The sequence below is a fragment of the Oryzias latipes genome, chromosome 16 (assembly GCF_002234675.1).
Source record: "Oryzias latipes chromosome 16, ASM223467v1".
Classification (NCBI taxonomy): Eukaryota; Metazoa; Chordata; class Actinopteri; order Beloniformes; family Adrianichthyidae; genus Oryzias; species Oryzias latipes.
Genome location: NC_019874.2, coordinates 7018043 through 7045155, shown reverse-complemented (window position 1 = coordinate 7045155; position 27113 = coordinate 7018043). Strand labels below are relative to the sequence as shown.

Here is a 27113-nt window from a genome sequence, read left to right as displayed (position 1 = left end):
AGTTTGGAAAGATGTAGAGCAAAAAGAATTTAAAACAACTAACCCCTAACCCTATTTTTCATTCACAGACCCCGTAAGGGCAGTTGTGACTCAGGTTTCAATGTCTTCTGCTGGTTACTAGCGGTTACTATTAGTTGCTCAGGCATTTGCTGCATTCAGCTCAAAGAGGAGAGCCAGGGGACGTTCCATACTCTCCAACTTTCTGCAGAACTCAGACATCAATCCCTATTAAAAACTAGAGTTTAATGGGTCTCTGGTCTATGGCCAAGTTGCAGTGTCTGCAGAATTTGGCAGATGGGAAAATACCAGAAACTGGATGACCAAAACTTTCCTCTTAGCTTTAGTCTTTGCTGCTGTAGGAGATGCTGTACTATATGTAAACCGTAGCCTCTTTTGTTAGGTTTTCATCACACACTGATGTTACAATACAAGTTTTATATATAAGACTTGACTCTAAAAGAGACACTGCCATTTTAAGATCACTTTAAAGGCTGTCCTAGGTGACTAATACAGCCTTAGAAAGAGCTCCTTCCCTTCAATGAGCGTGGTCACAGCTGTGCATGGAAGACAGCTGTGTGCAGACTGTCTGTTCCAGTACATAACCAGCTCAGTGGTGGAGTGTCCACCCTGACACTAGGAGCTATAAGGTTCAAATCCATGTTTTTAACATGCTTTTGTGGTTTTTCACAAAAAAACAAAAGAAATAGGACTAAAATGGGGTTTTCCAAGTATTTACCTTATTCATATTATTGTGAATCAGAAGTAGTTGTGGAATGTGGCTGTGACTCCCAGGAGAGCATCGAGGGGATGGAAGGACAACCCACAACTCACAACTCACGTGTGTGACAAGCTTTCATTTGAACATGACTAAGGTCCACTGGGTGGGATGCCTTCTTAGGAGAAAACCTAACACACTCATTTGCTCAAATTTCCATCAAAAGGCTTCAGGTAAAGATGTACTTTTCTCAAATTTTGATGATTTGCTGAGGTTTTGTGTTACTCAGAGTGAATAGTAATTAGGATATAACAGATCCACATACACTATTAACTGTGACTAACGCATGTGGGCCTCAACAGGTTCATGTTCACAACAAGTAATAACTATCACCAGGTACAAAGAGTTTTTGATCTTTTTGCAACACACTTGGCTGTTTAATAGAGAACGCTTCAGCAGTCAGTGCTTAAAAGTATGGCTGCTCAGACAGAGCACACAATTTTGCTGTGCTTTTGTGTGTGTGTGTGTGTGTGTGTGTGTGTGTGTGTGTGTGTGTGTGTGTGTGTGTGTGTGTGTGTGTGGGGGTGTGTGTGTGTGTGTGTGTGGGGGTGTGTGTGGGGGTGTGTGTGTGTGTGTGTGTGTGTGTGTGTGTGTGTGTGTGTGTGTGTGTGTGTGTGTGAGGTTATGTGTCCTGAGGTATAATGTGGGAGCAAACGTGTCATTGTTATTGAGCGAAATAAACAGCTTTTTGATTGAAAACACCAACATTTAAAGGTATCCTCTTAAAAGCAAAATGTTATCACGAAGAATGCTCCCCAACAAGAGTCTTCCATCCAACGATCCTCCACAACCATTCCAGCCCCCTGCTTAGCCTGTGTGGGGTATCACAGCTGAAATACCCTAATCCCTTTGGCTTATTTAACTCTTCACCCCCAAGCCACTGAGAGCCTGAAAACATGTCTGACCTGAAGGGGTGAATCCCCTCACCAAGCAACCGCCTGCTTGTGCAGCCAAACTCATATGTTTACCCGCCTGCAAACCTGTTCTCCTCTAACGCTCCCACTACTGCTTCCTGCTGTGTCAGAAAAAACGGCATCTAGGCCAGAGGCCTGTTGGAAGAGATGGGTAAAAAAAAAAGTCAGGGGGAGATGATGAGGTGCTGCTGGTCCGCCAAGCGTCTTAAAACAAAGATAATAGTGTGGGCTGTGGGTTATAAATGATGCATTTTGCTCACGGAGACCTGATGATAGCAATTTGGGTGGGAGGGAGAGAAAGTTCATCGCTCTCTTATCAAAGCTCTGTGACATTTCTCCTTCAGCTGTAAAATTTCATCTCACATATCTGCTTTAAAGATGTGGCACCTTTTGTTGAACCGATACAGTGCATTCCATTTCACCCAATATGCTTCTGTGCTGGTATATTAATTTATAGCCCATTTGCTGGCTCCATAACACCACCTATCAGTGGAGATGACTGGGATTCAGTGGGACATCTGTGAATTGCCACACACAGGTTATTGAACTTTGAACAGCAGTAATTTATTTGCTTTGAATCAAAGGCACTGCTTGATATGAAGATGGATGGTGTGCTGTGGGAATCTCAAGCACATTTTCCCTCTTGCCTGCACTCTCTCGTTCTTTGTTTTTCCTTCAAGATCAGCCCTTACCGTTAATATGGCATGAAAACTGGTTAAAGGTGAAGCAAACCAAAGGCAGGTCTGGCAATCAGAGACTATTTTGTGCCGCAGGCAATTTCTTTTCCTTGAAGTGGGTTCTTTGAACACGTTAGACAAGTTAAATTTATGTTGAAAGCCTCTTGAGCGGATCTATTGATATAGCAAAATGCTATTATAGCATTATAAACCAATAATGGTGCCATTTTTTGACTAGGATCATTACTCACATTTGAAGAATTTTAAGGGTATTTTTATATTTTCCAGCATTTTTTTCTTCCATTTTTTCCAGTATAGTGATAGAAATCATCAAATCCTGGGTTTGTATGACCAACAAGCTTTGGCAGCATATTTTCTGTTTGCATTGATTCAAGCAAAAACATTCAAATTGAAATCAGGCAAATGTGTGATAAATGGTTATAGACATACACATTGATTTGTCCATTCACCTGTCCAATCACATTAATTTTAATATTATAAAGCTCGCTACAGGTTCAGGTTTTTGGGACATTTAAGGGGGAGAAGACGGGGCTCCTTGTTTCTGACCTGCGCTCACCGCAGCAGAACATAACACACCAAAAAAATGAAAGGATAAAGACAAAACAGAAGCCAAAGTGGTGCATGTTGGATGTTATCTGAAAAGGATCTCTCCACACTAAAAAAAGCACTCAGTGGTCTGCCAACTATGTGTTGAGTGCAAGACTCATGCGACACATGATGACCTTATGGAAAGTGTGGATTTGGGGCAGATGTTAAGTAGGATGGAGCTGATTTTGGTTGGGGCTTTGAAGTTCAGTCTTTTAGTCGTGTGTAGGTTTAGGAGTGATAACATTTTGTTTGTAATTATTTTCTCGTCTAGAAAATGCTTAGCGACGCTTAATAGCGCTTAAACCTGTCCTCTTCCCAATGCAACTATTTCTATTAGTTTTTACCAAGTCATTCAGATCTTAATGCATGCCAATGTGCAACCTTTACTTTAATGAAAAGTGCTTTAACATGGATGGTTTTTCTACATCATTGTAATTTCTTATTCTCAAGTTTTCATCAAAACATATACGTGAACAGAGGGTTAAATTAAATCTGACACGTAGTGTCTTTAGTTCTGTAGTTATTGCTATCTTTTCCAAATGGGCACATTTTATTCAATTTTTCTCTTAAATTAGTGCTAATAAAATCCATTGACCATTGTTTGAGCACACTTTTAAATATAATATAATAAAAATAAAAATAAAGGAATAAATAACACAAAAAGCATCTCCGACAATCCAATAGACAGAGGCAAAAATGGTTTTCATTTATGACTCCAGGTTTCTGGGTCTTTTGATAATGGACTTTGTTATTACATTGGAGTAAAAATGAACTAACTAAGAAATTCACCTAAGAGTTGTGGGGGACTGTCGGCGTAGAGCAACCCCACCCTCCTCCCATCCCAATTGCTGCTAAGAGATCTCTGTTTTCACTCTCTCCCACTATCTTACAGCCCCCTCACCACCTAAGCCGTACAGTTTTGATCCAGATTCCAGCTAAGACGAGGAAAACAAAGACCTACATGCATCAGAATGGAGCGTAACAGGGAATTTGTGGCCATACCAATTGTTGCTTCCATTTATAAAATACAATCTTTTTGAAAATGGATTTTTTGTTTTCTTAAGTTAAGCCTAATTTTTTTCAGAATTATCCTCCATCGTCAGAAAAATGCCACAAGAACATGTTAAAAACACCAAAAACACAATTTTCCTCAGAGTGTTTCTTAATGAAGAAAAATCCTATACAGTGATAAACAATATTTGAATAATATCTGAATTTTTTAACTTAAGGGTTACCTTTATTAAAAAGTAGGCTATGCTCTAGGAACCCTAGATATATAAAGACTCTCAGCAATAAAAAATGTCTCAGATTCTCTAAAATAATTGAAAGTTAAGATGACAAACCAGAAAGGATGTCCTTGTCCTGAGTTCACAATTTACACCCCTTATAACGTACAAACTGTGCATGGCCGTGTCCCTGTCTTTTTTGTATAATAAATGTAATAAGTCTGTAAACATGCAGATAGTCACTGAAGGGACCTCATTATTCATCCCTGGATATGTTGGAGATCTTCAACCAGTATTTGCAACAGATGTGACAAGCCATCTGTGAGCCGAGGTCCTCAGGCAACATTTGGTGTGAGATGCATATAGGCTGGCATCTCATCATGCTGGACAACAAACGGCTCAAATTCAGTGCTAGCCTCTTTTTACCAGCCTCCTCCCTCACACCTAGCACCATGCGTCCGTTCTTACTCCAGAAGTCCCGCCTTCATTTGAGTGATGAGATAGGAGTGCGAGTTGCTGGCTGGGGGAGGCTTGAGCTGAGCGTCAGGCAGGGCTAAACAGGAACTTGCATCCAAGCGGTTAAAGGCCGTGGGTCTTATCTGAGGACAAACAGAATGCATGAAGCGATGGCTGTTGCTCTCGGTGATGACAGCCAGCTGTGCACCCGTGTTTAATTATTTCTCTGTAATGAGCTTACCCACCTCCCACTGCAGCACCAGAACAGAGAAGCAGCAGAGGAAGACTAATATCGAAGAAAAAAGTCTAACAATTTCTTTAAACTAGCAATAAACGTTCAGATAAAATGCGAACGTTTCCCTGATTTAGGATCTATATCTAACAAAGGTTCGGTCTGACAAGCCCGCTTTTATGTCAGGTGACATTTAGCTTTTTATTGTTGCCGGCCTGGCCTCCGCCAATGAGTAAATGATCAGCACAGTGTCATTTGTAGCAGCTGGTAACATTAGACCTGGCCTGTTTAAACATGCAAAGCAGCACATAAGTACAAATTTCCATACCATCACAACAGATGAGCACAATAGCGCATGCCAGATACACGAGTGATATTTAGAAAGTAAAGTGGAGCTGAATACCTCAGTGTAGCATCACAAAGTTCAGTGATCGCTGCAGCCCATTCAGGCGCCCTGAAAAGCCGGTAAGCTTACATGCTAACAAACAGGTTAGAAGACACGGTGGCAACAAGAGAAGAGAGTTATTACCAGAATTTTAAAAATCAGTACTGTGGCATTCTGGGAGGCATGCCAGAACAATAACCAGCTTCTGCTGCTAACTCGTGTCTTTGAACACCAAAAGAGGAGCATCAAGTGGAGCTTCCAAACACAACTCTCCTATTTTACATTCATTCATCTGATTTGACGTCTTAGTAAAAGTGGAGTCACAAATGTCTGAATCCCCAGTCTTCCTAAGACAAGATTTTTCAGTGTTGTCAAGGCAACCAGCCAGTCAGACTGCATAGTTTTCTTTTGGGACCCCCCTCTCCACCCACCCACACACACACACACACACACACACACAAGGGAAACATCATCTTCTGTAAACTATGTCACAGCCTGCCATGAGGTTTATCATAACTATTTGATTAATCACCATCCTGGAAAAGGCCACTGAATCTAAGAGATCAAATAGATGCGTGGGTGTCAGGGCGGTGAGCACCGGTAGTACTAACATTGCTGTCTCCTCTCTGTGTTAATTAACTGAAGCTCTGCTCTAACAAGAGCCTTGCCTTCTTTAGAACATCAGAAATAGGCCTGTCACTCGAGCCTGCACTGTCTCACAGAGATTATCTCTTCACAGGACACCTTTCAAGTCCAGTTAGCAAACCACGTGTGTGAGGAAGTCCATCAGATGGACGCAGACTTGATATGAGCATCTGCCTCCAGCGTTCGCTGTCTAATAAGGGGCTTAGGAAGCGAGGATAAGATTTCAGGTGTAAGGTTAACGGGTCACGGTGAAAGCCTGAGTCAAACTGCAGACCTGACCAGTGGTGGTTCTGCTGTGCTCTTAGGAGAGCTGGACGCATTCCTAAAGGATGGCGAGCGGCGGATTCACAGCCGGCAGCAGCTCCCTGTGGGAACCACGTGGGGACCCTTCGAGGGCAAGATTGAGATGAGCACTGACACCACGGCACTGGTATGTCCTCAGTCAAATACTTTAGTAAGTCTCTTCTATTGTGATAAGAGTTTGTAATAAAGGCTAAAATCAAGAGTTAACTTTTTGGCTCTTTTAAAACAAATGTCAAGTTTATATTTGATTTTTCAGGAGGATCGAATCTCAGGTAAGCAAAAGCAATCATACTCATGCATTTTTTCCACAAATTGTTGTCAGTTTCAGAAGCTAATTGTTATTTCTGTTTGTAAATGTTTGGTTCTTATTTGTTTTAAAAGTATCTCCTGAACTCTGATGTGTTAAAGACCTCTGCAACAAAAAGTGGAGCCATTACAGATGATAGAATCAACATATTAACAACAAAACTGATAAGATATGATAACATGTGCATGTTTTATTAAGTCTTGTTCCAGTCTCCTTCATCGTTGGGGATGAAATTCACATTTACACCCATGTGTCTATCTGTTTAGTATATTTTGTCTGCAAATTTAATGACAAACCACTTTAACTGGTGGATTTAGACACTTCAATAGAACAAAGTCATTATTTCTGATGTTACTCTGAAGGCAGCAGCTTTACGGGTCTTGTTTCCGAGATCCCAGCAGAGGCTTGTGCTGACCTGCTGCTCTGCTGGAGTGGTGAATCTTTCACGGGTTTGATATTCCATTCAGAATTTGGATTAATTAAGAATGTCCTATTAAAGTCGCGAGCAGCCTCACATTCATCCCAGCGAGACTGGTACATTGAAAAAAAAAAGTCATCAGGGATTTCCGACTCAGATGCCACACCCTCAGTTTTTCCAGATTTCTTAGAGGCAGAACTTTATTAAATCATTTCCAGGCCACTTTGGAGTGTTGACTAAGCTCCCCTCATGGTTTTGAAGTCATCAGTGGCTTTAAATAACTCAGGCTGTATTATAACCCTGAAATGTGGCTTTTCTTAGAGTAAAGCCATTTATCCTGGGGTGGAAAACTGATTTGACAACGCAACACCTCAAGTTGCCTTTCAAAGTAATGTAGCCCTCCAGAAATCTCCACATACACTTTTTAAGGAAGGCTTTAGAGAAAACCTGCTCTCAACCTCCCATCAGACCCCCAGACATGCATTATGAGTTACTTTAGTCTTCCCAGCTCCAACTGACACTTAGAGTTTATCACTGAGCGATGCACAAGGTGATTGTTGCTCTTGGCAAGAGTGGTAAGTTCTTAACTAACTGCCGTCTGAGGAATTCATCAGTTTTGGGTTTCTTGTAAATGTGCGCAGGTGCCGGACATCACCTGTAACAGGCTGTGGAGGGGTTACAGGATATGCCAAAACTCCCGCGCAATTAAAAGTACATGCAGCGTCTTTGCCTTTAAGGGTCTCACGTGTGTCTGTTCTCATGGGGGCCCGTTCCTGCCCGGCCTCCTCCACCCTCTGGTTTTATCTCTCACATGGAACGTAAGCAGCGTCTAACTATCTCCCAATAAAGACTAGGTCAAGTCAGCTGCTATGTTTTACTTTGCTTTTAAAGAGGCGGAATTAGGTAGAAACTCACAAACGTTGTTTTGTGTGCATCGCAAGGGATTCGTCTCATTTACAGCCGCATAGTTTTATTCCTCTCTCTTTTAATCAGGTCTCTGGTTATGGAGCTGATGCCTTGTTAGACATGCAGCCGTTGGCAACATCCCTAATGTAGAGCAGCCTTTATCTGAGAAATTTCAGGGGGAGGTGAGGGGGTTGTGCAACTCTTCAAAACCCATCCTTCCAGGCAAGAACAAACCCTGAACGCCACACCTGGAAAAGCTGAAATAACAAATGCGAGTGTCAAGAGAAGGAGAGACAATATAAAGCCGGGGTAGTTTTGATGCATGTCAGAGTAAGAAAGGTACAGGCTTCATGGGTCTGCACCCCTCCACGGAGGCTTCTTAGTCATCTCTAGGAGGTGAGACCCCCACAGACTATCACGTCCTTTCTATCTATATTTAGTTTTTTTTTTATCCATGAAGGTGAATAAGTATTCCAACCATAATCAGCTGTGAGATATTGATACTTCTCTCTCCAGTCAAACCCCTTTTTCTCCCTCCATCCAGACCCATTACTAAAGATAGGACTCTTCAGAGGTCATGCTGTCTTGTGGAGCCATGGTGCACAGGTCCAACTTCCATCCCTGGCATGATGCCCAGAGGCGTTGAGGGCAGCCAAGCGCAACCATTCTTTAAAGTGGTGCACAGTAAATAACGAAATGACTGTAAATTTAAGCAGCGTTTGCGTTAAGCCAGACAGAAGAGGTGCTTTGGCACACACACTCAGGAGGAGAGTGTGTGGGGTTGGACTGGTGTCTGGGGAGGAGGACTGTCGAGGTACTCCCATCTGCTGGCTCCCCAGAGAAGGCAAACTGGCTCTGGTGTCCGCTGTGGCCCGTGGGTTTGTCTGCTGGTGGACAACAGGCCACAGCAGTGGAGCGGGGAGTGATGGATGATGCCGAGGAGGAACGGCGAATGGAGCGTTTCCTGCAGTTGTCCAGGCGGGCCTTTAAAGAGAGGTGGAAAGCTTGAAAAGAGGATGAAAAGTCACAGAGAGGAAAATAGCAGAAAAAAACAGAAGGGAAAAAGCATGACAGGAAATCTGGGCATCTGCAGGACAGAGATAGGGTCACATCTCAACCGCTTATCAAAGAGGAAAGCAGATTTCACAGCTGATGGGTCGCTGTGGCAGGTCTGCAGACCCCAGGGGCTCTGCTCGGCATGAGGGACTGGAGTTGTGTTATTGCTGCTGTAAAACCTGTTAACACAATCACACTGCACCGTCAGCTCACATGCATCGCCATGTTAAGGTGATACGCTCTGCAACATTCTTAGATCACCGGCCGACTATGTGAATTTCCATCCAAGTAAGACCCACTGATTTCAAAGTTTTTCAAAAGATGACTTGGTTGGGGGGTGTCTTGATGGAGTTTCTATGGGAGTTTAGGTGTCCATCCTGAAGAGAGGAAAGAGGAAGTTCCCAACTACACAGACAGATACTAAAACAAGGACGGGAAACTGAAACTTTTGTTCAGGTCAGAGCAATTCACAGAGTGAGGGGAGACTGGAAATCGGGGTCAAAGAAGTAGCAGACCTGAGCAGAAAGGTGGAGAAGACATGAACGGAAGGGTTGGATCTCTGAAACATGAAGGGTTGGCAGTGATTTTTCGGCTTCTGCTTCCGTTCTTCTCATCTCTGACTCTCCTTTCTGGGTGAGTGATGAAGCTGCCAGCGCTCCGTCTCATCCTTCACTTCTCTCTCTGATCAATCAGACTATTAGACTCCAATTACAGTCGAAGGCTGAGCGCAGGTGAGCGACGACCGCATTCAACCAGCCGCCGTTTGACGCCTTTGCCCGGCTTCTTTGCACCTTCCAAATTAACGCAAATTAACAGCGACACGCAGACATAAATGTCTGCAATGGAAAGGCTAAATTAAGATTCTGGGTCACAGCTATTGAGTAGCAGGTGTCTTTAAGAGCAGTAATTACCTGGGCTGGACAGAACCAGGAGGGGAAGGTGGCCTGTGGTTTGCCTGGAGTAACAGGCCTGGCCCCGGTGAGCCTGGTTTCTATTGTAGGTGTTAATAATTGATTGGGAGGCAAGCTATTAATGAGCAGCAGATTTAGAGCAGGGTTGTAAATGTGTGTTGATGAGGGTGTTGCCGCCTCTCGTACAATGCCTTACCGGTGCTAATTACTGGGGCTTAGTCAAGGTGCAACTGTAATGAGTCTGGATTCAATAGAATTCTGTTTGTTATGTGTTTTCAGGGCCTTTTAGTGCTAATTACACAGCAATTGAAATGCATAAAGCTTTCCTAATTCCTGATTAGCATCTTTCAGGCAGCGTTTTTATTTAATCTTTTCTATCTTAATATTGTTGTAATAAGTCAACTGGCTGGGAGCAAAGATTTACGATTAAAACAAATCAGCTTCTGTATTCTGTGTTGCACAAAGGCCCTGACATGAAAAGTTCACAAGGACATAATAAAAGTCAAAAGACGCTGTTGGATAATTTATCGGCCTCCACACGTTTACCTTTAAATTGTTTATTGCATCCCAGGGCTAAGAACAATGTTACAAAGGGTTTTAAAAGGTCAGAAAGGCTGAAGTTCCCCTTGGGCATGGGTTACAGGTGGAGATTTTTTTGTTTAATTTTGTAATTTGTGATAGATTAGCATAAAAGCAAAGTCTTATTTAGCAAGCTGACACTTGCTGAAGTTCAGGTAATATGGTGGAGAAACTGCTGGTTTGCCTAACTGTGCACCAGAAAGTGCTGCAGTGGTTCCAAGCCTGTGTCAGTGCACGTGCAGCTCGTGTTTAATGTCTTGGAGTGTGCGTGAACTTCAGAGTGTGTTGTAGGTCTTAGTGTTTGTGAAGGTGCTGATGTGTGGGAGGGAGCGTGGAGACAGCATGCTGCTTTTGGCCAGGAACAGAGAGCTTGAGCTTGTAGACTACAGAAGAGCAAAAATGTCAAGATACTGTCCTAATTTTCACCTGGGACAGAGAAAGAGGCAGGGGCTGTCAGCCGATGGAGCGTGATTATTGTGTAATTCAGTACAAGGGTAAGAATATGGGCCTGTGCAAACCAAAAATTGCTCTAGAAATTATTCAGCCCATCACTCAAGCCATTTATCTCACCCCTTTTGCCCACCCTCCCCCTTCACTGTGTTTATTGTTAGCTACCCCCTAAACTTTAACAAGTGGTGGCGGATTTTTCTGTTTCAGAAATGATATTTTTCTTCTTGTCATTGCTTCATTAATCAAGAGGAGGCATTCTGAAAAATGTTTTGTTTTGGAGGCTGCAATCTATTTTGTGTGTGTGTGAGTGTGTGTGTGTGTGTTGTAGTTAATCTGCGCCCGTGGCAGGTTTCCCCTCCGAAACGCAGCGCTAAGCAGCGGTATCGCAGGCCTATTGTTGTAGCCTCTGTCATAGCAAGGAGAGCCTGATGCAGGCCTGGGCTCGCCTGATAAGGAAAAGAGGATTCAACATGGCTGGAAAGGAGAATCAGTGGGACTTGAGAGTGGAGTACGGATGGGGCAGATGCGCTCACACACATACGCACACAAACACACCAACACAACATACAGATGCACGCATGTTCTGCACACACGCATGAGCCGACACACACACAAATCATCACCATCATCACACTGGCACATGCCCAGGCAATTATTTACAGTAACATCCAATTACAAATGCAAGAAAGCACACCAGGATAGGACCTCTCTGTAGCATAGCCGCTAAATCATACACACGTACGGCATGCAAACAACAAACAAACAAACAAACCATTAAATTAAAGTAGCAAAGAACATCTGAACATTTTTTATGTTGCATGTAAAGGTGGCCTCTTTACCCGTCTGAGACCCACGCTGGATATGCCTGAAATTGCCCAGCATTATCAGAACTACTAGGATTTGGATTTCTGTGTTGGACACACAAATAATTTTGGCACCAAGAACGTGGATTCATCTAATGAAATAATAGGCTCAAATTTTAGGCGGAGAACCAATTTGTGATTGCACGCATCAATTATTTCTTGGGTCTAAACCAATATCAGAGCGAGGGTCTGTTCAGATGTGTAAAACGGTCATTATCTGGGCTCTGTGTCATCCATATATTTATTGGGGGACGTTTTCATGCCCTTGCACGACAAAACGCAAACGTCTTTCAAGGCGCAAGATTTTTGTAATCTGGGCCCACCAACTCAAATCCACTATTTACTTATGATTCAGAGGCAAACTAAGAATAGAAAAGAACCACAAAGAATGGAATTTCTACTTTTTTTAATCTCCCATTATGTATTTTAAAATGTAGCTGGTCACTGCCACCCCCCAGCTCTATGCATTAACCATGGACAGTCAGTCAGCTAGTCAGAACCACTATGGCTGCAGCTAAGCTCCACTGTTTGAGAGATAATACATGGTTGACTTGATCTACAAGTGAACCTGACATTTCGCTGTCCTTACATCACAACACCACTACCCAAACTGATATGGCAGCTCCCCCGATAAGCAGAGCAGGACTCACTGATTTGCTTTGTGGTCAATTTATAGTAATGTCTGCATGGTTTCCTCAAACATGGCCAGGACACAGAAAGTCCATCCAAGCACAAACAAAAAGAAGGAGCTGATCGTTTTCTGCACACTTCATAGGCACTGTTAATATTTCTGACCCGTTCATTTCAGCCCAAGTCCACCATTCGGTAGTAAAATTCTAAAAAGGACATGCAAGGCTAGACAGTGACTGGAATGGATCAAAATAACTTCATAGGCACAGTTACTTTATCGAGGTAGAATGACTAAAAACACCTTTGCGTAATATTCTTTCAGATGTTAGGATTTGAATATGATCATGTCATACTCACTATAAATAAACACATCTTTGGTAAGGAATAAACTCTTTGCTAAAGAAACAAGTCAACACACAAGTGGAAAGGATTTCCAAGACAAGAAGAAACCTGGTGAAACAAGAATAAAGCAGTTTGATCAGGCATTCAATGTCAGTTTTACCAAATCAAAAACATTTTTTTTACTTTTATGCAAGTAAACAAATGTTTTAAAAAACTCAAATCAAATGACAAAAACAGTATTTGAATGTACAGATTCCAGGATTGGTAACTGCTCACTATTATAGAACAACGATCTGTGATGTCACAAAAACAACAGATTAATTGTTTTCTTTGCCATAAACACTTTGCCACCGGTGATTAGGTGTTCTACAGATACTTCTGCCTTAATGCTCTTGCAGCATGATCCTCAGTTTTCTGATCTCACACAGATGAAAGAAGAGGAAAGAGGTGGATGTTAGAGGAATTGAACAAATCGTGTCTGCTGCTTCACGCTGTTTCTGCCGTCATTTCAAAGTTACAAATGTGAAAAAGGTTTACAGTTTGAATTAAGTTAAATAGTTACTATTTAATTCAATTTTTTAATGGTATGTTTAAATATGATTTAGTTTTGATGAAGTTGCATAAATACATGACAAAATTGAATTAAGGCTTTGAATGAGTGAAAATATTGTGGTTACATTCATTTATTTATCCTAATCTCCCTTTTTAGGCTCCTGACGGAATTTACTGACAGAAAAACCATTTAAATAAAAATGTCTTATTCACCTAAAAACAACTTTTAGAAAAAATAAAATGTAACCCATTGACCTTAGTAATGACACAAACCTAGATCATGATACTGCCTCCTCAGCCTAGGTCAGTTAAAGCCGGTCATGATCATTGATCTCATCTTGCTGTTTGATAATCACTGACGCAGAATTAATTAATAAGAAATCTTACGTGACCTTTGTCTGTTTCTTCACAGGCTAATCTTTATTATCTCAGTGATAAGTGTTAAAACTACAGACTTCAATCAGGTATACCAAAATGTCCCTCAAATGTTGGTTTATGTGTTATGGCATCCAACAGTTTTAAATTTAATCTTTTCTTAATTAACTGTTCGATGTGTTTAAAAACAGACTGCAACCATTCCGTGTTTGCCTGGGGAGGGACAGGCTGCATCATCAGGGAGAAAGGCACTGCATGCTGTAGCCAAACCCCTATTCTTTGTAAACCATGATTATTAATGCAGGAAAATAATGTAGAAAACTGCATATGAGCTGGAATATTAAAAACTGCATACAATCTTTCTTCAGTGACATTTCTGTGCTTTGCGTTTACTATTAAAAGCAGCAACATCAAATGAAACGATTCCTAAAGCACCAGAGAAACTCCAAATGTCCAGCTTCCCTCTTGTGGCTCCACCTTCACATCCCTCACCATGTCCTCTGTCCTCTGGAAACCTATCAAGGAAAACAAACTGTCCAACCAAGGAGATGATCTATCGTTCAGGAACGTTTCAGCACCATCAAGTATCTCCATGTGAATATTCCCATTCATTAACAAGTGCATGTGGGATAGATCATATCACTAAATACTCACCTCAAGAGTTTTATTGATTGAAATGGCTTGTGACCAATGTTGGGAAGATGCATCTTTAGTTTAAAGGAAACCAAAAATAAAGAATTAGATCAGTTTCAGTCCACACATGATGTCAGTTGGACTGTCCCTGGCTGCACAGCCGTCACCTCCTTTTACAACCCAAAATCCCCTTTGATTAACCAAAGCTACGACATGTGACATGCATTCAAGAACACTGTAAACGTGGTTCTTGTACATGCATTTAGCCCGTGGTATTCACACTGGACGAGAAGGGAGGGGGTTCTTTTTTCTTTTTCCACTGTTCACTAGCGCATGTGCACTACCTACAGCCGGTAGTGGCTTGACGTGGAATGTTGAAGTGGTGCAAATCTGGTGATTCTTGCTCCAGGCTTTTTCTTTCACAGCTCTTTTCCACTAAATGAAAGATTTGGTGTTGTGGGATTCCAGCCGGGCACAAACAGCAATTACTGTATTCATTTCTCCCTATGATCAATTTTGCAACAGTCTGCACTACCATGATCTGAAAGGGACACCATCCATTCATCCATCAAGTCCCTGATTAGTCAAAGCTCAACTGGTTGAACATTTTTAATGGCTGCGCGTTTTCTGTGTTAGTCCGAAAAATATGCCAAGTTACGCATGAATGCGAGAGTTTGGAACTCGGAAACCCAACGAACGCGTTTAAATAAACTTTACAGGCATTTACATAGACCTTTCATTGGAAGTGGTCCTTGAACGCACGTTGCCGAGGCCCGTGTGAACGTAGCTTCACATGTACATTACAACATATACACAACACGACTTAAATGCAGCAAAGTTTATGCGAAAGCACCATGAAGGAGGAGGAGAAATAAAGTGAAACAAAGTTGAGTGGTGCCAGCTGCTTTGCCATCTGTCACTGTCATGGCTGTAATTTGTGATAGCATGTTGAAACAAGTTCCTTGAGAAGTGCTGGAGATAATCCCGGACTGTTTTCATTCTGTTTTTAAGATAGTACTGTTGGGGTTTGAGCACAAAGACAGCTCTGAAAAAAGGTCCCATCAAAAAGATGGCTGAGCTGACTCCACAGGAATTATCATAGGAACACAAACTCTTTATTTGTTGCACTTCTTTTAATCTTCAGTTCAAAGTTCTTGTGATAATTCTAATCTGGCGAGGCATCTGGAAAACAAGAGCAACATGCTTGGCACATGAGAATCAAAGCTTCTTTATTAACCTGCAGTCTGCTGATGGGTGTTGTGACCAGGGAAGCGGAACGGCAGGAACCCGGTTGCTTCTGCTGGAAGAATGCAGACCTTTGCCAGGAGACCTGGGACCAGATCTTCTGGTCTGAGTCCTCTGATCTTTAACCTGACTGGCCCTGGACCTACTTAAGAGAAACCCTGTCAGAATGACTGGATGGATGATCAACCAAGCAGAGAAAAACACTCATCTAACAAAAGAAAAGGAAAGTTTGCTTTGACGATGAGAAAGCCGATAGGCACTAAAGAGAAATGAAGGTCTGAACGATGACCGCTCTCTCCCCGGTGGTCCAGCAGCACCTCATTAGATAGATGTATATGAGGCTGTCAAAGCGGGAATATTATACCACAGGGTCGTCAGCAGACTAATTGGGTAACAAAGACCATTTCCAGCTCAGGAAACCCATCTTTTAGCAGCCTGTGTGCTCTGCCTCTGATAAGAAAGTTCACGTCTAATGCATTTAGTGCGGGGCAAGTTCACCATCTTTATCTTATTTACTTAAGTTGGTGTAAATATTTTTGCACTTTTACAGTGGAGTTAGAAAGACCCCGTTACCCCAAAGTGCATGCCAGGATCAAACCATCCAACGGCGTGAGGGTGATCAGGGGTTTTGGGCCACTCATCAGATTTCAACATTTCCTTTTTTTATTTGTCAACTGCTTTCCTGATGCATTTCTAATTATTATGAAAGCGAGAGCCAGCTCCGTCAATCAGCAAGTGGCTGTGGGAAGTGTGAGAATCTCCTGAAATATAAATTCATATAAAGCAGATGCCATTTTAATACATCACAAAATGTTTCACTCCCTCACAGAAGAGCAGGGAGTTCAAAAGAATATGAAAATCCAATACCTAAAGGGGGGGCACCAAGGTTTATCTTAAGTCAGGGACTTTCTTCAAGCATTGTGCCTTCCACTTTATTGTTTGTCCTTATTTACCGCCTCTGACTGATCCTAGTCTTGCCTGTGTGCTTATGAGAGAAGGGATTTGTTGTGACCCCATTGACTGATTGACTCCTGAGTTTCCATTTCTTCCTCTCTGAGGAAACCCCTCAGAGAGGAATCTGCATGTTTATTTCACACAGAGAAAAAGCAGGATCTGTCCAGAGAATATGCCACCTGCCACCCTGACCCCCAGGGGCCACGGTAATATCCATACAGGTGAACATTACAGGCTCAGGGTTCCCTATTATGTTTCACTCGCACACGTTATGCTGCTCCAGGACTCAGACTTGACTTACATGCAAAAGATCAAACAACTTTCTTGAATTCAAATGTGAAATTTTGTGTAATTCATATCGTGAGCAGAAATGCGACAGCGCCGCTCTGTTCCTGACCAAAGCCCAACGCGGGACGAGCACGCCTCTGCCCCCAAGACCAGATCCTGGAGACACGCATCACAAATACAGCTTTCTGCTGTTTACAACTTCAAAACGCTCTGTGGGAAAAGGCCTTTTATAAACTGTTAGGAGCAGAAAATATCTAGTTGTGATTGACTTAAACATTTTATGGCATAAAGAAAGTGAGGTGTCCTGAAGCTTAAGGGTGGTTTATGTACAGTTGAGTGCCAAAGGAACCCAAATTATAATGGAAATTAAAGGAAGATGATAAGACACAGGAGAAATGAACTGAAACAAACTTATGCAGAGGAAGTTTGGTAAAGAATGAAAGAAGATGGAGGGAGTAGGGTGGAGAAAAGGGATTGCTTGTCTTCAGGGCAGTTGCAGCTTAAACTAAATTGTTTGGGTTTAGAGTTGGAGCACCTTGAAGTGCCTGAAGGTCTTTGAGAACGGAGCATGGAGCACAGATAGTGTTCCCCATTCTTAATCTTTATTCTTTCCCCCCATTTTTCTCTTATTTAGTAAACTGGAGATTCATTTTAAGACAGGAAATTATGCCGCGGTGCACTTTTTATTATGGGATGTGGCTTTTTGATCAAAATCCCAAATGGCTCGTCATTTTTCTGCTTTCTAATGCCCTGAAAAGGGACGTGAACATGCAGTAATCATGCAGCACCTCCCATATGCAGCATTAATACAAGCACTGTGAGCATTTCATCTGAAATAAGTAATAGCTAATGCAGCACATGAACTTTGAGGCTTACAGTCCAGTCAGCAGGATAAAAGCTGATTTAAATGAGAAAATATTTATTCCTCATAGCGGCGCCATGATAGCAGCTGCCAAATAAAGGCACATGCGCACAGGGATGGGTGTCCCTTTAAAGATTCTGGGAACAGCAGTGACTCTCTCAATTTAATCGATTTTAAAATGAAAAGTCAATTTAAGCAAGTTGAAAAGAGAAAGATGGGCAAAGGACAGAAAAAAGCATTCTCTTGCACTCAAGCAGTAAACTAACTGCCGCACAGAGCAGGCAGAGATTTCAGCTGAATTATCTCCCACCTCACATTTGCTCTTAGGCAAGCAGTTTAAAAGCCAAGCGATTGAGCCAGTGATCCAATTTGAAATGCAGAAATGATTAGAGCAGCTTGCCTCATTTCATATCGAAATTCTCTGATTTATGACAGGGCACAAGCCAAGATCTATCTCTAAAGGGAATTAGTGTGCAATTCCTGCATATTTCTGTTATTTAGTCTCCCAAAAGCAGATGCAGTAGCCTTCAAGAGGGTGATGGGGAGGGGGGGGGGGGGGGGGGGGTGGCGGCATGAAGGTATCTTTTCATTTCAGCAGATGTAACCGCGGCCATTTAGAGGAGGAGAAAATGACACAAAGGCAGTCTTGAGAGATGGAGGCATTTCCCACTTTATGTAGGATGTTGACATAAACTGTTATTTCAGGATGCAGAAGAAAATCAAATGTGGAGCACCTGGTTCAGCATGGAAAAAGCATGGACTGACTGCGGGGTTGACTTCTTTATTAAACAAAAAAACTCATCCATCCTTGAGGCTAAGAAAATATTAATACGCAGAGCGATAACGAGGGCTGGAGGAAAATCTCCCTTAATGAAATTTCCAGTTGACCACATGCAATTTGTTTCATCGCAGTGAACAACTAATTGCAATGGACGTTATCAAGGTGTGAGTGTGCTGTCTGCTGTAAACTGACTGGTAAAACAGGTACAAATCCTTTATCCTCACTCCCGCGTTGGAAACAGAGGATATAAACTTGACATAACCTGTATGTTTGTGCGCGTTTTATCAGTCAAAATTATTGGAGGCACGCTGACAGGCCAACAACTCCGAAATCCTCTATGACCAAAAAGAGCGAAAAGGCAGTACTTTCACAGCAAGTGGACATTGAAAGCTGAATGTAAAAACCGCGGGAATGTCCTGATATATTCCGACAGAGCTGGTTTGATCTCTCAGTTGTCTAAATCCCGCAGCTGTGGGATCAAGACGGATACAGTGCCAGTCAGTGACCTTGGCGGCGGGGTGTGTGTGTCTGTGTGCGATGAGGAAAATAATCATTCCCACCCAAGGTCTGTATCGATTTCACCTGCCCTGACCATGAAGCGGGTTAAGAGTAGCCAGTGGTGGTGAAATGGTCAGCGGTGATATCATTAGCTTGTTGTTTACACAGGGAGGCAGGGAGTTGGAAGAAGGCTGAGTGTCACAAGCCACTTTCTTCTTCACCTCCTTCAGCTGATCAGAGGATCATGGTATCAAGGAGGGATTAGTAGCGACTTGGGATTTGTGTGATTGGTTAATTTATTGCGGTGATGGCAGGTCTTTCATCTATGGCAACATTTAATCAGCGCAGCCACAGAGGCTATTACAGGTTAGCTCCTTTCTGAGTCGGTCCGGCTGTGCCATCAGCTCTATCACAATTCCCCTGAAATTTCCAAATTATCTGGAACAGGCTTTAGCTTCTCAGTAATAAAAATTAGAACAGATTCCTGATAGAAGCTTTTGCTCACACAGGACCAATTATAAATAGCACAGCCCTGGCTTGGAAGAGGGAAAAGGGGAAGGCGAACAAAAAAATATATAATCCAAGTCTGAGAGATGTGCACGGAACTTATCGTTCCGCCCCGGCTCTGCTCTGATCCAAATCCGCTGGGCTGAAAATTTATATTAGATTTTATCGGAGAGGCCTAAGTCTAGAAAAATCAATGAAGGTTATCTTTTATGTTACAGCAACTTGTGGAAATATTGATTTTCATTTTATAGTGAATTTGGAGCATCAGTTTGTAATCACTCCTGCGCTGACTACACTGTTTTGGTCACTGTATCTCTTACAGGAGGAACGGTAACAGAGCTCAGAGGATAAAAAGTAGAAATAAAAATACCAACAGAGTATTGGAACCACTGGAGTGAAGGCAGAAGGTAGATAAACCCAGAGGAGAAGGCTGGGGGAGCTTTATAGGCCCTGACACAGATGATAATCTGCACACTGAGATATTACAGAGTGCATTCATTTAAATCGAAGCATAAATAAATATGTTTTATCCTTATTTTAGTAGATTAATCAAAGCAACCAACAGGGGTCAGCATACCATACTTGTTCTGATTCTAATGGAAGAGGCCTCGGAAACGTCACAGTAGCCGTTAGTTTTCCTTAAAACCGAATGGTTGGGCCCTCCCCTCTCTCTCTCTCTGGACAAACTGCAGTTTCCGGCCTGTCACTCTGCATTTCTCCAGGCCTCCGCCATTTTGTTTGACTGGAGCAGCAAACGTTCCTTCATGTGCAGCAGTGTCGCCCGGCGTCTTAATCCTTCCGATGCCGTGTGCCGCCGCCGCTCGCACGCTTCTTTGTCTTTGCGTGTGCTGCAACACGCAGCGTGCTTACAAAGCACATATTGTAACTGGAGGTGTTTATGTAAATTGGTGCTGGGGGAGTGTCGTCGGTTATTCACTTTCCAAGAAAAAGACGGCAACGAAAAATAGAAGAAACTGACATTTAAGTGACACGCGATAAATTTTGAAAGGTTTCCACCGCCCCAGCTCCAGCGAGCAAAGAAAGAGCGGTGGTTGCTATTAATGTAATATTTTGTGTCCGTTGACTACATTCAGAGGAACTCTAATATCATGAAATCCCTCGGGCACGGGGGGGTGGGGGGGTGGGGGTGGAAGAGAAGCCCCTCGCCTCTGAACAAGAGGTGGCTCCAGTCTGGAGATCTGAGAAAGGGTTAATCTGATTCCCATTTGAGATAGTCGCTCATGGCAACAATCGGCCGGTCTGCTCTGCTCTTTTGACAGGGGTGTGAGATTTTCAGGTTAGCCAGATAGAAGACTTCATTGTGGGGCTAATTTAAAATGTGAAATCGCGGATGACTTAAAATACGGAGGTCCTCTCCGTCTCATCTGCTGCCAGCACGGCATGAGAAGATGCCAGGAGGAGGAATAAGAAAACCAACACTCAATTCCCCTGTCTGTGTTTGATCAGTTTGGAGGTGCCAATGTGCAAAGCTACATATGTATATTTAGTATATTTAAAAATGTGCCTTTATATGTGTCTGAATTAGTCTTCTTCAGTTTGCCCGCAGAAAAAGATTCATATCAGCCTCTGAGAGGCATTTGTTATTTGTAAATAATTCTCCCTAAAAAAAAAAAAAAAATCAGCCTCCAAGTGGATAGAGTTCATGGAAAGAGAGATGGGTAGGTGGGTGGAGGAGGAGGAGGGGGCATGCAGGCACATTGCCGGAGCACAGTGCTCATCTTTTGTGCATATCTGTGCCAATTCAGACCTTTAACATGCTCAAGTGACATTTGCATTTATCCTTGAAGGTTGTTGCCTTTTGCGGGGGAGAAATAAGTGAGAAGCGCGGGAGAGGGCTGGTATTTCTCTGCTGCCTTCAGACAGATGGACAGTATCCTGTCCCTCACTGCCCGAGACGGAGGAAGAAATGAAGTGTCAAGATTGCAAACCAACCCATTTTCTCTTAGCCAAACTATTTCTGCAACATCCTAATGAAGGGTGGGGGCGAGTTCAAAAGCAGTGGCCTGGAAACACTGACACTGTAGCTTTGAGGAATGTACAGCACCATAAGATATACCCCCCCCCCCAAACATACAGACACCACCAACGCATGTTTTACAAGAAGCAAAGGAACAGCAAAATGAAAGAAAAGAGAACAGAAAACCATCTGAGGATAAGCAGGGGGACACGGCAGCGGGTGAATACATTACGCTGAATGCCGCTCTCTGTATCACTGTTTCATTTTTTTTCTTTCTGAGGAACAAAACTCCACGTTTGACCTCTGACCGAGAAGAAAAACGACCTTGCACATTCAGAATAATTTTCCGGCATATTATAAAAACTCTAACCTCAATCGGCCTTTGAAACGGATACTGATTCTTTAAATTCTTTCCCGCTTGTTTCAGGAAATAGTGAGATCCTGGCGATAGCGAAGCACAATGTGTCCAAAGTTCACAGCAGAACACTCACTTCCTTTTCTCTGAAAGTCACCATCCCATTCCTTTTCTTTTTTCTACAATTCCCGGACACCTGGGATATTCCTCTTAATCTGAACGATCAGATGCTGGACCACTCGCCCCGATGCTTCGATTTTGATCCAGCGCAGCCATTTGTCACCACTCCAAATGCAGCTTTCTCCTGCAGGCCATCTTCAGCACGCACATGCACACTCACTAAGCCGAACGCCATTGTCACATCTTCACAGTAACACCCAATAAGTGGAACCAGGCCGGACATGAGCTGCATGCTGTTTAGTTTCCCGAATTGTCTTTTTGTGGCCATTCAGAGAAGCAGAAGAGCGGAACTCGCTGGTTATTAATATTTCTTTAATCGCCAAAATAAGCAAATGATTAGTGTTTGTTATCTGTCCTCGACCAGAAGACGAAGAGCACGGTCCCGGTGGTGCTGAGCGCCGGCCCCAGGTGGCTGCTGGATGTGACTTGGCAGGGAGCGGAGGACAACAAAAACAACTGCGTGGTGTACAGCAAAGGTAAGCGGGCAGCTCTGGCATCCTGTTATCTCTCTGCAGAGCAGAGCAGCACGCCAGTCCTCCATCCACCCCTCTTCTGCTTCCCTTCCTCAGCCTCTTTCTCTCCGTTTCCTCTTTTGTTTCCCCTCTCCTCACATTTCAAAGTCACAAACATTCGCAAGTAATTGCGTCTACACAGCTGCAAGGACACGCACAAAAAGGCGTGCGAAGCCCGCTCTCACTCAAAGGGTAATTTATATCACTAAAACTCTGATTAAGAGCTGAGAAACATCACTTGACACACAAAGTTAATGGTCTTTAGATTTCACAAGGTAATTAATGCTCTGTTATACCAAGTGAATCCCTATCGCAGGGAAGATAACGAGGAAAGCAGGAGATGAGATGGCTTTGCCTCCTTCATTTGCTAACTCAGTCATATATCTTTAATGAATCACTGCTGAAAGGAGGATTTGTATGAATATTTGGGATGAAAAAAAAACGTGAATTTTGTTTACGCAAAAGTGACAGCAAAGCAAAAACTCCGATGACCCCCCCAGTCATTCAGATAAACTCCTCAATCTGCGGCATTGTGTCGTGCAAACTCTCATTAAAAGTCTGCTCTGCAGATCAGAGGAGGGCTCCGTTTGCTGCAGATGGTGTGGGGAGATGCTTGAACTGTCACTTCTCATCAAAGTGCACGGCTCCCACAGCTATAATTGGGTCCTGAAAGGCGTTCACCAGAGAGAAAGAGCCCAATAAAAAAAGTTGTGTTTCGGATTCTAAAGGGTGAAGGAAAGGGGGGCTTCATTTATCACTTTTCAAAAATGATTACAGCGTGACAATACCCCCAAAGCTGAAATGGAGCCTCTTCTCCCTCAAAGTGAATGTGGCAGGAGTGGGATTTGCAACCCGGATTTTCGGTCTCCCAATTCTCATCTGCTAATCACTAGACTGCACTGGGGAGTTATCCTCTTAACCGGCTACTTAACTTTGTGCTCTTTATCACCAGATCGCTAAAGTTTTGATAAGCTGTTAAAGCAGATTACGCACTTCTTTAAAATCTTCTAATCTTTTTGCACAGAGAGCGACTGTATGAAACAAAAAAGGGCAATAACAGGATTGTTTTCGCCTTTTCAAGGGGAGCGAATGTCCCCCGCTATTCGTGGAGCGGGTGTTCCGCAGATAGCATCATGTGAGGCTAGCATCTTTCACCTCAGTGGGGTGTTGCTGATGGTTCCTTTGTTTGTCGCTTCTAGCTTGACCTTATTAAATTAAACACAAGCTCATCTCCCGACGACCCCTTGTGAGAATTGTTTGTTGTTGCGCTGTCTGAGTTCTTGACTCTAAATCCTCCTCAAGTATTGTTGCACACAGATAATGCAAAGAATTCATTCAAATCTCAAAGTAAAACATTTGCATCTCCTGTCATCTCAGCAGCTGTGAGACAAAAGCTAAGTCAGGATTTATTATATGTGTACTAAACGATGTCAAACATTGAAGATGTAGGACTTGTAGCAACTTAGCTGAGGAGTGTTGGCATAAATTGGATGGTCAACATTATTCTTTTGACTTTTCTTCTGAATAAATTGTCCCACATTTTTGCTCCTGGCCAGGTTTTTTCCCCCCTCTGCTGGAATCTGGAGTGAGTTCAGAACGTGTTGTGACGTTTGAAGCAGTCCAGCTGCCTGACTCTTTCACTCTTGAGTGTGACGCAATCTATGCCTCTCATTCTTCTCCGCTGGCTTCTTTTTAATGTTCCGATCTCCGTGTCTGTCCACCCTCTGGATTGAAGTTTGGGTGCCAAAACTGTCAAATCTTTGTCAGATTCTATGCTGAATTCAGCCTCTTTGCTATAGTTTAGAAGCTGGAACCGTGTTCCTCTGACTGTAAGAGGAACGTTCTTTCCACCTGGAGAGGTCCAGAGCGCTCCTTCGGTGCTGGTTCCCTCTGCTGGCTTCCTCGTTGATCTTTGAAAAGTGTTATTTATGGAAAACAGTGAATATCTAAATGCACAGTATGCTTGCAGAATGCGTTTTCCCTCACGTTTCAGTGGTCTCGACTTTTTGTAAAGCTGCCTCCAAAGATAGTGGCGGTTCACTTTGGAGGCTTGCCAGTGTGAATCTATGAGGGAGTGTCTTCCAGGCCTGGTGATTGGTCTGACGGGCTGTAGTGCAGGGATGGACGCGGTGTCCTGTGATTTCTGCTTTTCCACTCATCCACTTTCTCTGAAACTTTTCAGGAAGTGAGGAAGATAGGACTCTGCAGAATGATTTATCTGAAAATTGCAGTGTATGATGTAGAGCGTGTGCTTCAGAGCAGCAGGTTCCCCACAGATTTCTTTACAGTAACCTTCTTTAAATTAAGCTAAAAGGAGTTTTTTTTTTCAGCTTAATTTGGTGATTCAACGAATCATTTTGCTTTAAAAAAAATAAAGCTGTTCAATCTGACAGTGTTACATACTGTCGTCCTGCTTTTTTCTTTTCTTTTTCAAAATACACTAGCGTTTAAAAAAATAAGCCATGAGTAATGTTTGAGTCACTCAAATGACACAAATTTGGATTCCAAAGCCATTTCATTAATTTAAATTGTTCTTAGAATTCCCTTTCTTGGAACAGGAGGCGGCGAGAGCCCTGAAGTGGAAGCAGCAAAGACACAATATCTGTTTTCCCAGGCTGTCAGCCCGGCCCTGTTTGTTTTACATTAAACTCCCAGGAAGAGCTTTAGCAGCCAGCCATTACTAAAACCCTCAACTCTACTACAGCGCGAACTCATTATCAAGAAATCCACCTGGAACTCCCACAATGATCTCCTCCACACTCCGACAGTCACTTTGAACCGCTGGAGTTATAGAAAAAGGCAGCAAGGCTGCAGAGTAATTATATGTTACAGTAACACCGGAGGCCGCCGAGAGAGGGAGAGAACGACAGCCAGGAAGACAGAGAGAAACCTCCGGAGACTCTCCTGCACTGATAAACAACACACGGATAAACAATGCAGCTGGAAAGTGGGCAACATTTACCAGAGGAAACAGATTCTGAGACAGCTTTTGGAGATTTTTGCACCAAAACTGTCGAGAATCTGCCGAAATGCTGCTAACCTGACAAACAGGTTTTGTCCATTGATAGGGAAATGATTGACACTCAGATCAAAGTTTAACAGTAAAAAGACATTTTTGCCACCTAAATGAAATATTCATCTCAGTTTACCGTTGGTGCCAGTTGTTTTGCTGAGTAATTTTTTACCGACAAGAAATGTGTGAGCCAATGAGATCTGCACATTCAGTGTGTCCACATAATGTGGCGCTACGCAGAGGTCACCTAAACTTTTCAACTTTAAGCCTCTTAAGTCGGGCCACATTCAGATACGGCATGTCCAATAAGTCTGCCGAGCGACGGAGCCCATTGTTCACGCCGGAATTGACCAATGTAGCTGTGGCGTTTTACACCAGCCCGGACAGAGCCGAATTAGCTTCCTCTCAGTGTCTTTGAATCGGCTCACATTCTGCAGCCGCTCTTATAATCACATCCTCTTTATGCCTTCATTTGCTCTTTTCATTGATCCACATTTGCAGACCTCTGAGGCGTTCAGTGAACTGCCTTGAACTGATGTATTATCTATCCGTGTTTTTTCTGCTCGCTCTTTAACTAACAGGCCTTTTCATGTCCTCTGGAAACACTTTTTAGACATTTCTTTTTCATTTTTCGACGGCACTGAAAGCCCTCTTTCCTTTCCCTAGCAACATGCGGCGCTAATCTGAGAGAGGAGGGGACTCTTCCAGATCCAAATTTAATTGTTCATTTCAACCCTCCTCCTTTAAAAACGACTGCCGCGAACAGGAGGTGCGATGGTTATTATCTGTTATCAGGGAACATAGTAAAACACTGTGACGGAATAATAACTAAACAACTGACTCATTGTAAAAAATTCATTATCAGTGTATTAAAACAAAATTGTACCCTAAAGGAGTCCCCACCACAGCTCAGAGCAGCCGACTAATTATGTTTAATTAAAAGACAACAGAGATCAACAGAATCACTTTCATTAGGAAATTATTAATGATTTGACTGCAACAATAATTGATTGCACTGAGCCACGCGATAACTTGGTACGGTCAGGGTGGAGAGGAGCCGCTGGTGGGGGCATTTGCCACTTGTTTGGTGAAGTGTCTCATAGCTGAGGTTTCCACAAAAGCATTTTCAGAGGAAAGTTATGAAGCTGTATTCATGAAGAGGAGGTGTGGAAAGTGAGGAGTAGGTTAAAGAGAGGAAAATCCAGATCATTCAGCAATCTGGGAGGACTTAGCTATCCCACATGGAGGGATTTCACACACACACACACACACACACACACACACACACACACACACACATACATATTCAAAGTATTTTCTGTTGTCTTTGTCTGCAAACATCTTAAAGGGAGCATTTTTTCCCTATCCCACTCGTTATCATCTAAACTCTACGCAGAAGCAGCTGCTGCTGCATTCTGATCCACATGAAGGACGTCAGCTCCAGACGCTTCCTCCGTCAGCCTTTCACGGGCATTGTTCCCTCGCTGCGGAGGCAGTTTCTCTGTGCGAGACAGCTGAGCGCAGCCACCAGACACATCGGCAGAATGCAGACAAGGGCCATTACAGGAACGCTGCATTCTGGCTGCCGGCACATATGTGTCCATCTGCATTCAGCGCAGACAAAGCCCGCAGACAAAACCTGCAATTCAGAGGAAAATGTTAAAGGCGTGATGGGCACTGATGAGGAACAAGAAGA

The 27113-nt window shown here is 43.0% G+C and overlaps 1 protein-coding gene across 2 annotated transcripts in view; it reads left to right on the top strand.

Moving 5' to 3' along the window:
* zfpm2 (zinc finger protein, FOG family member 2) overlaps positions 1–27113 on the top strand; it is a 117535-nt gene that overhangs the window by 50282 nt on the left and 40140 nt on the right. Inside the window, exons 4-5 of one of the 2 annotated variants that reach the window (XM_011484912.3) lie at positions 6225–6349; positions 22260–22368. In XM_011484912.3, coding sequence (XP_011483214.2) covers positions 6225–6349; positions 22260–22368 — 234 coding nt within the window. Of the gene's footprint in view, positions 1–6224; positions 6350–22256; positions 22369–27113 lie in introns of both variants that reach the window. The other variant, XM_011484913.3, reaches the window with a different exon arrangement.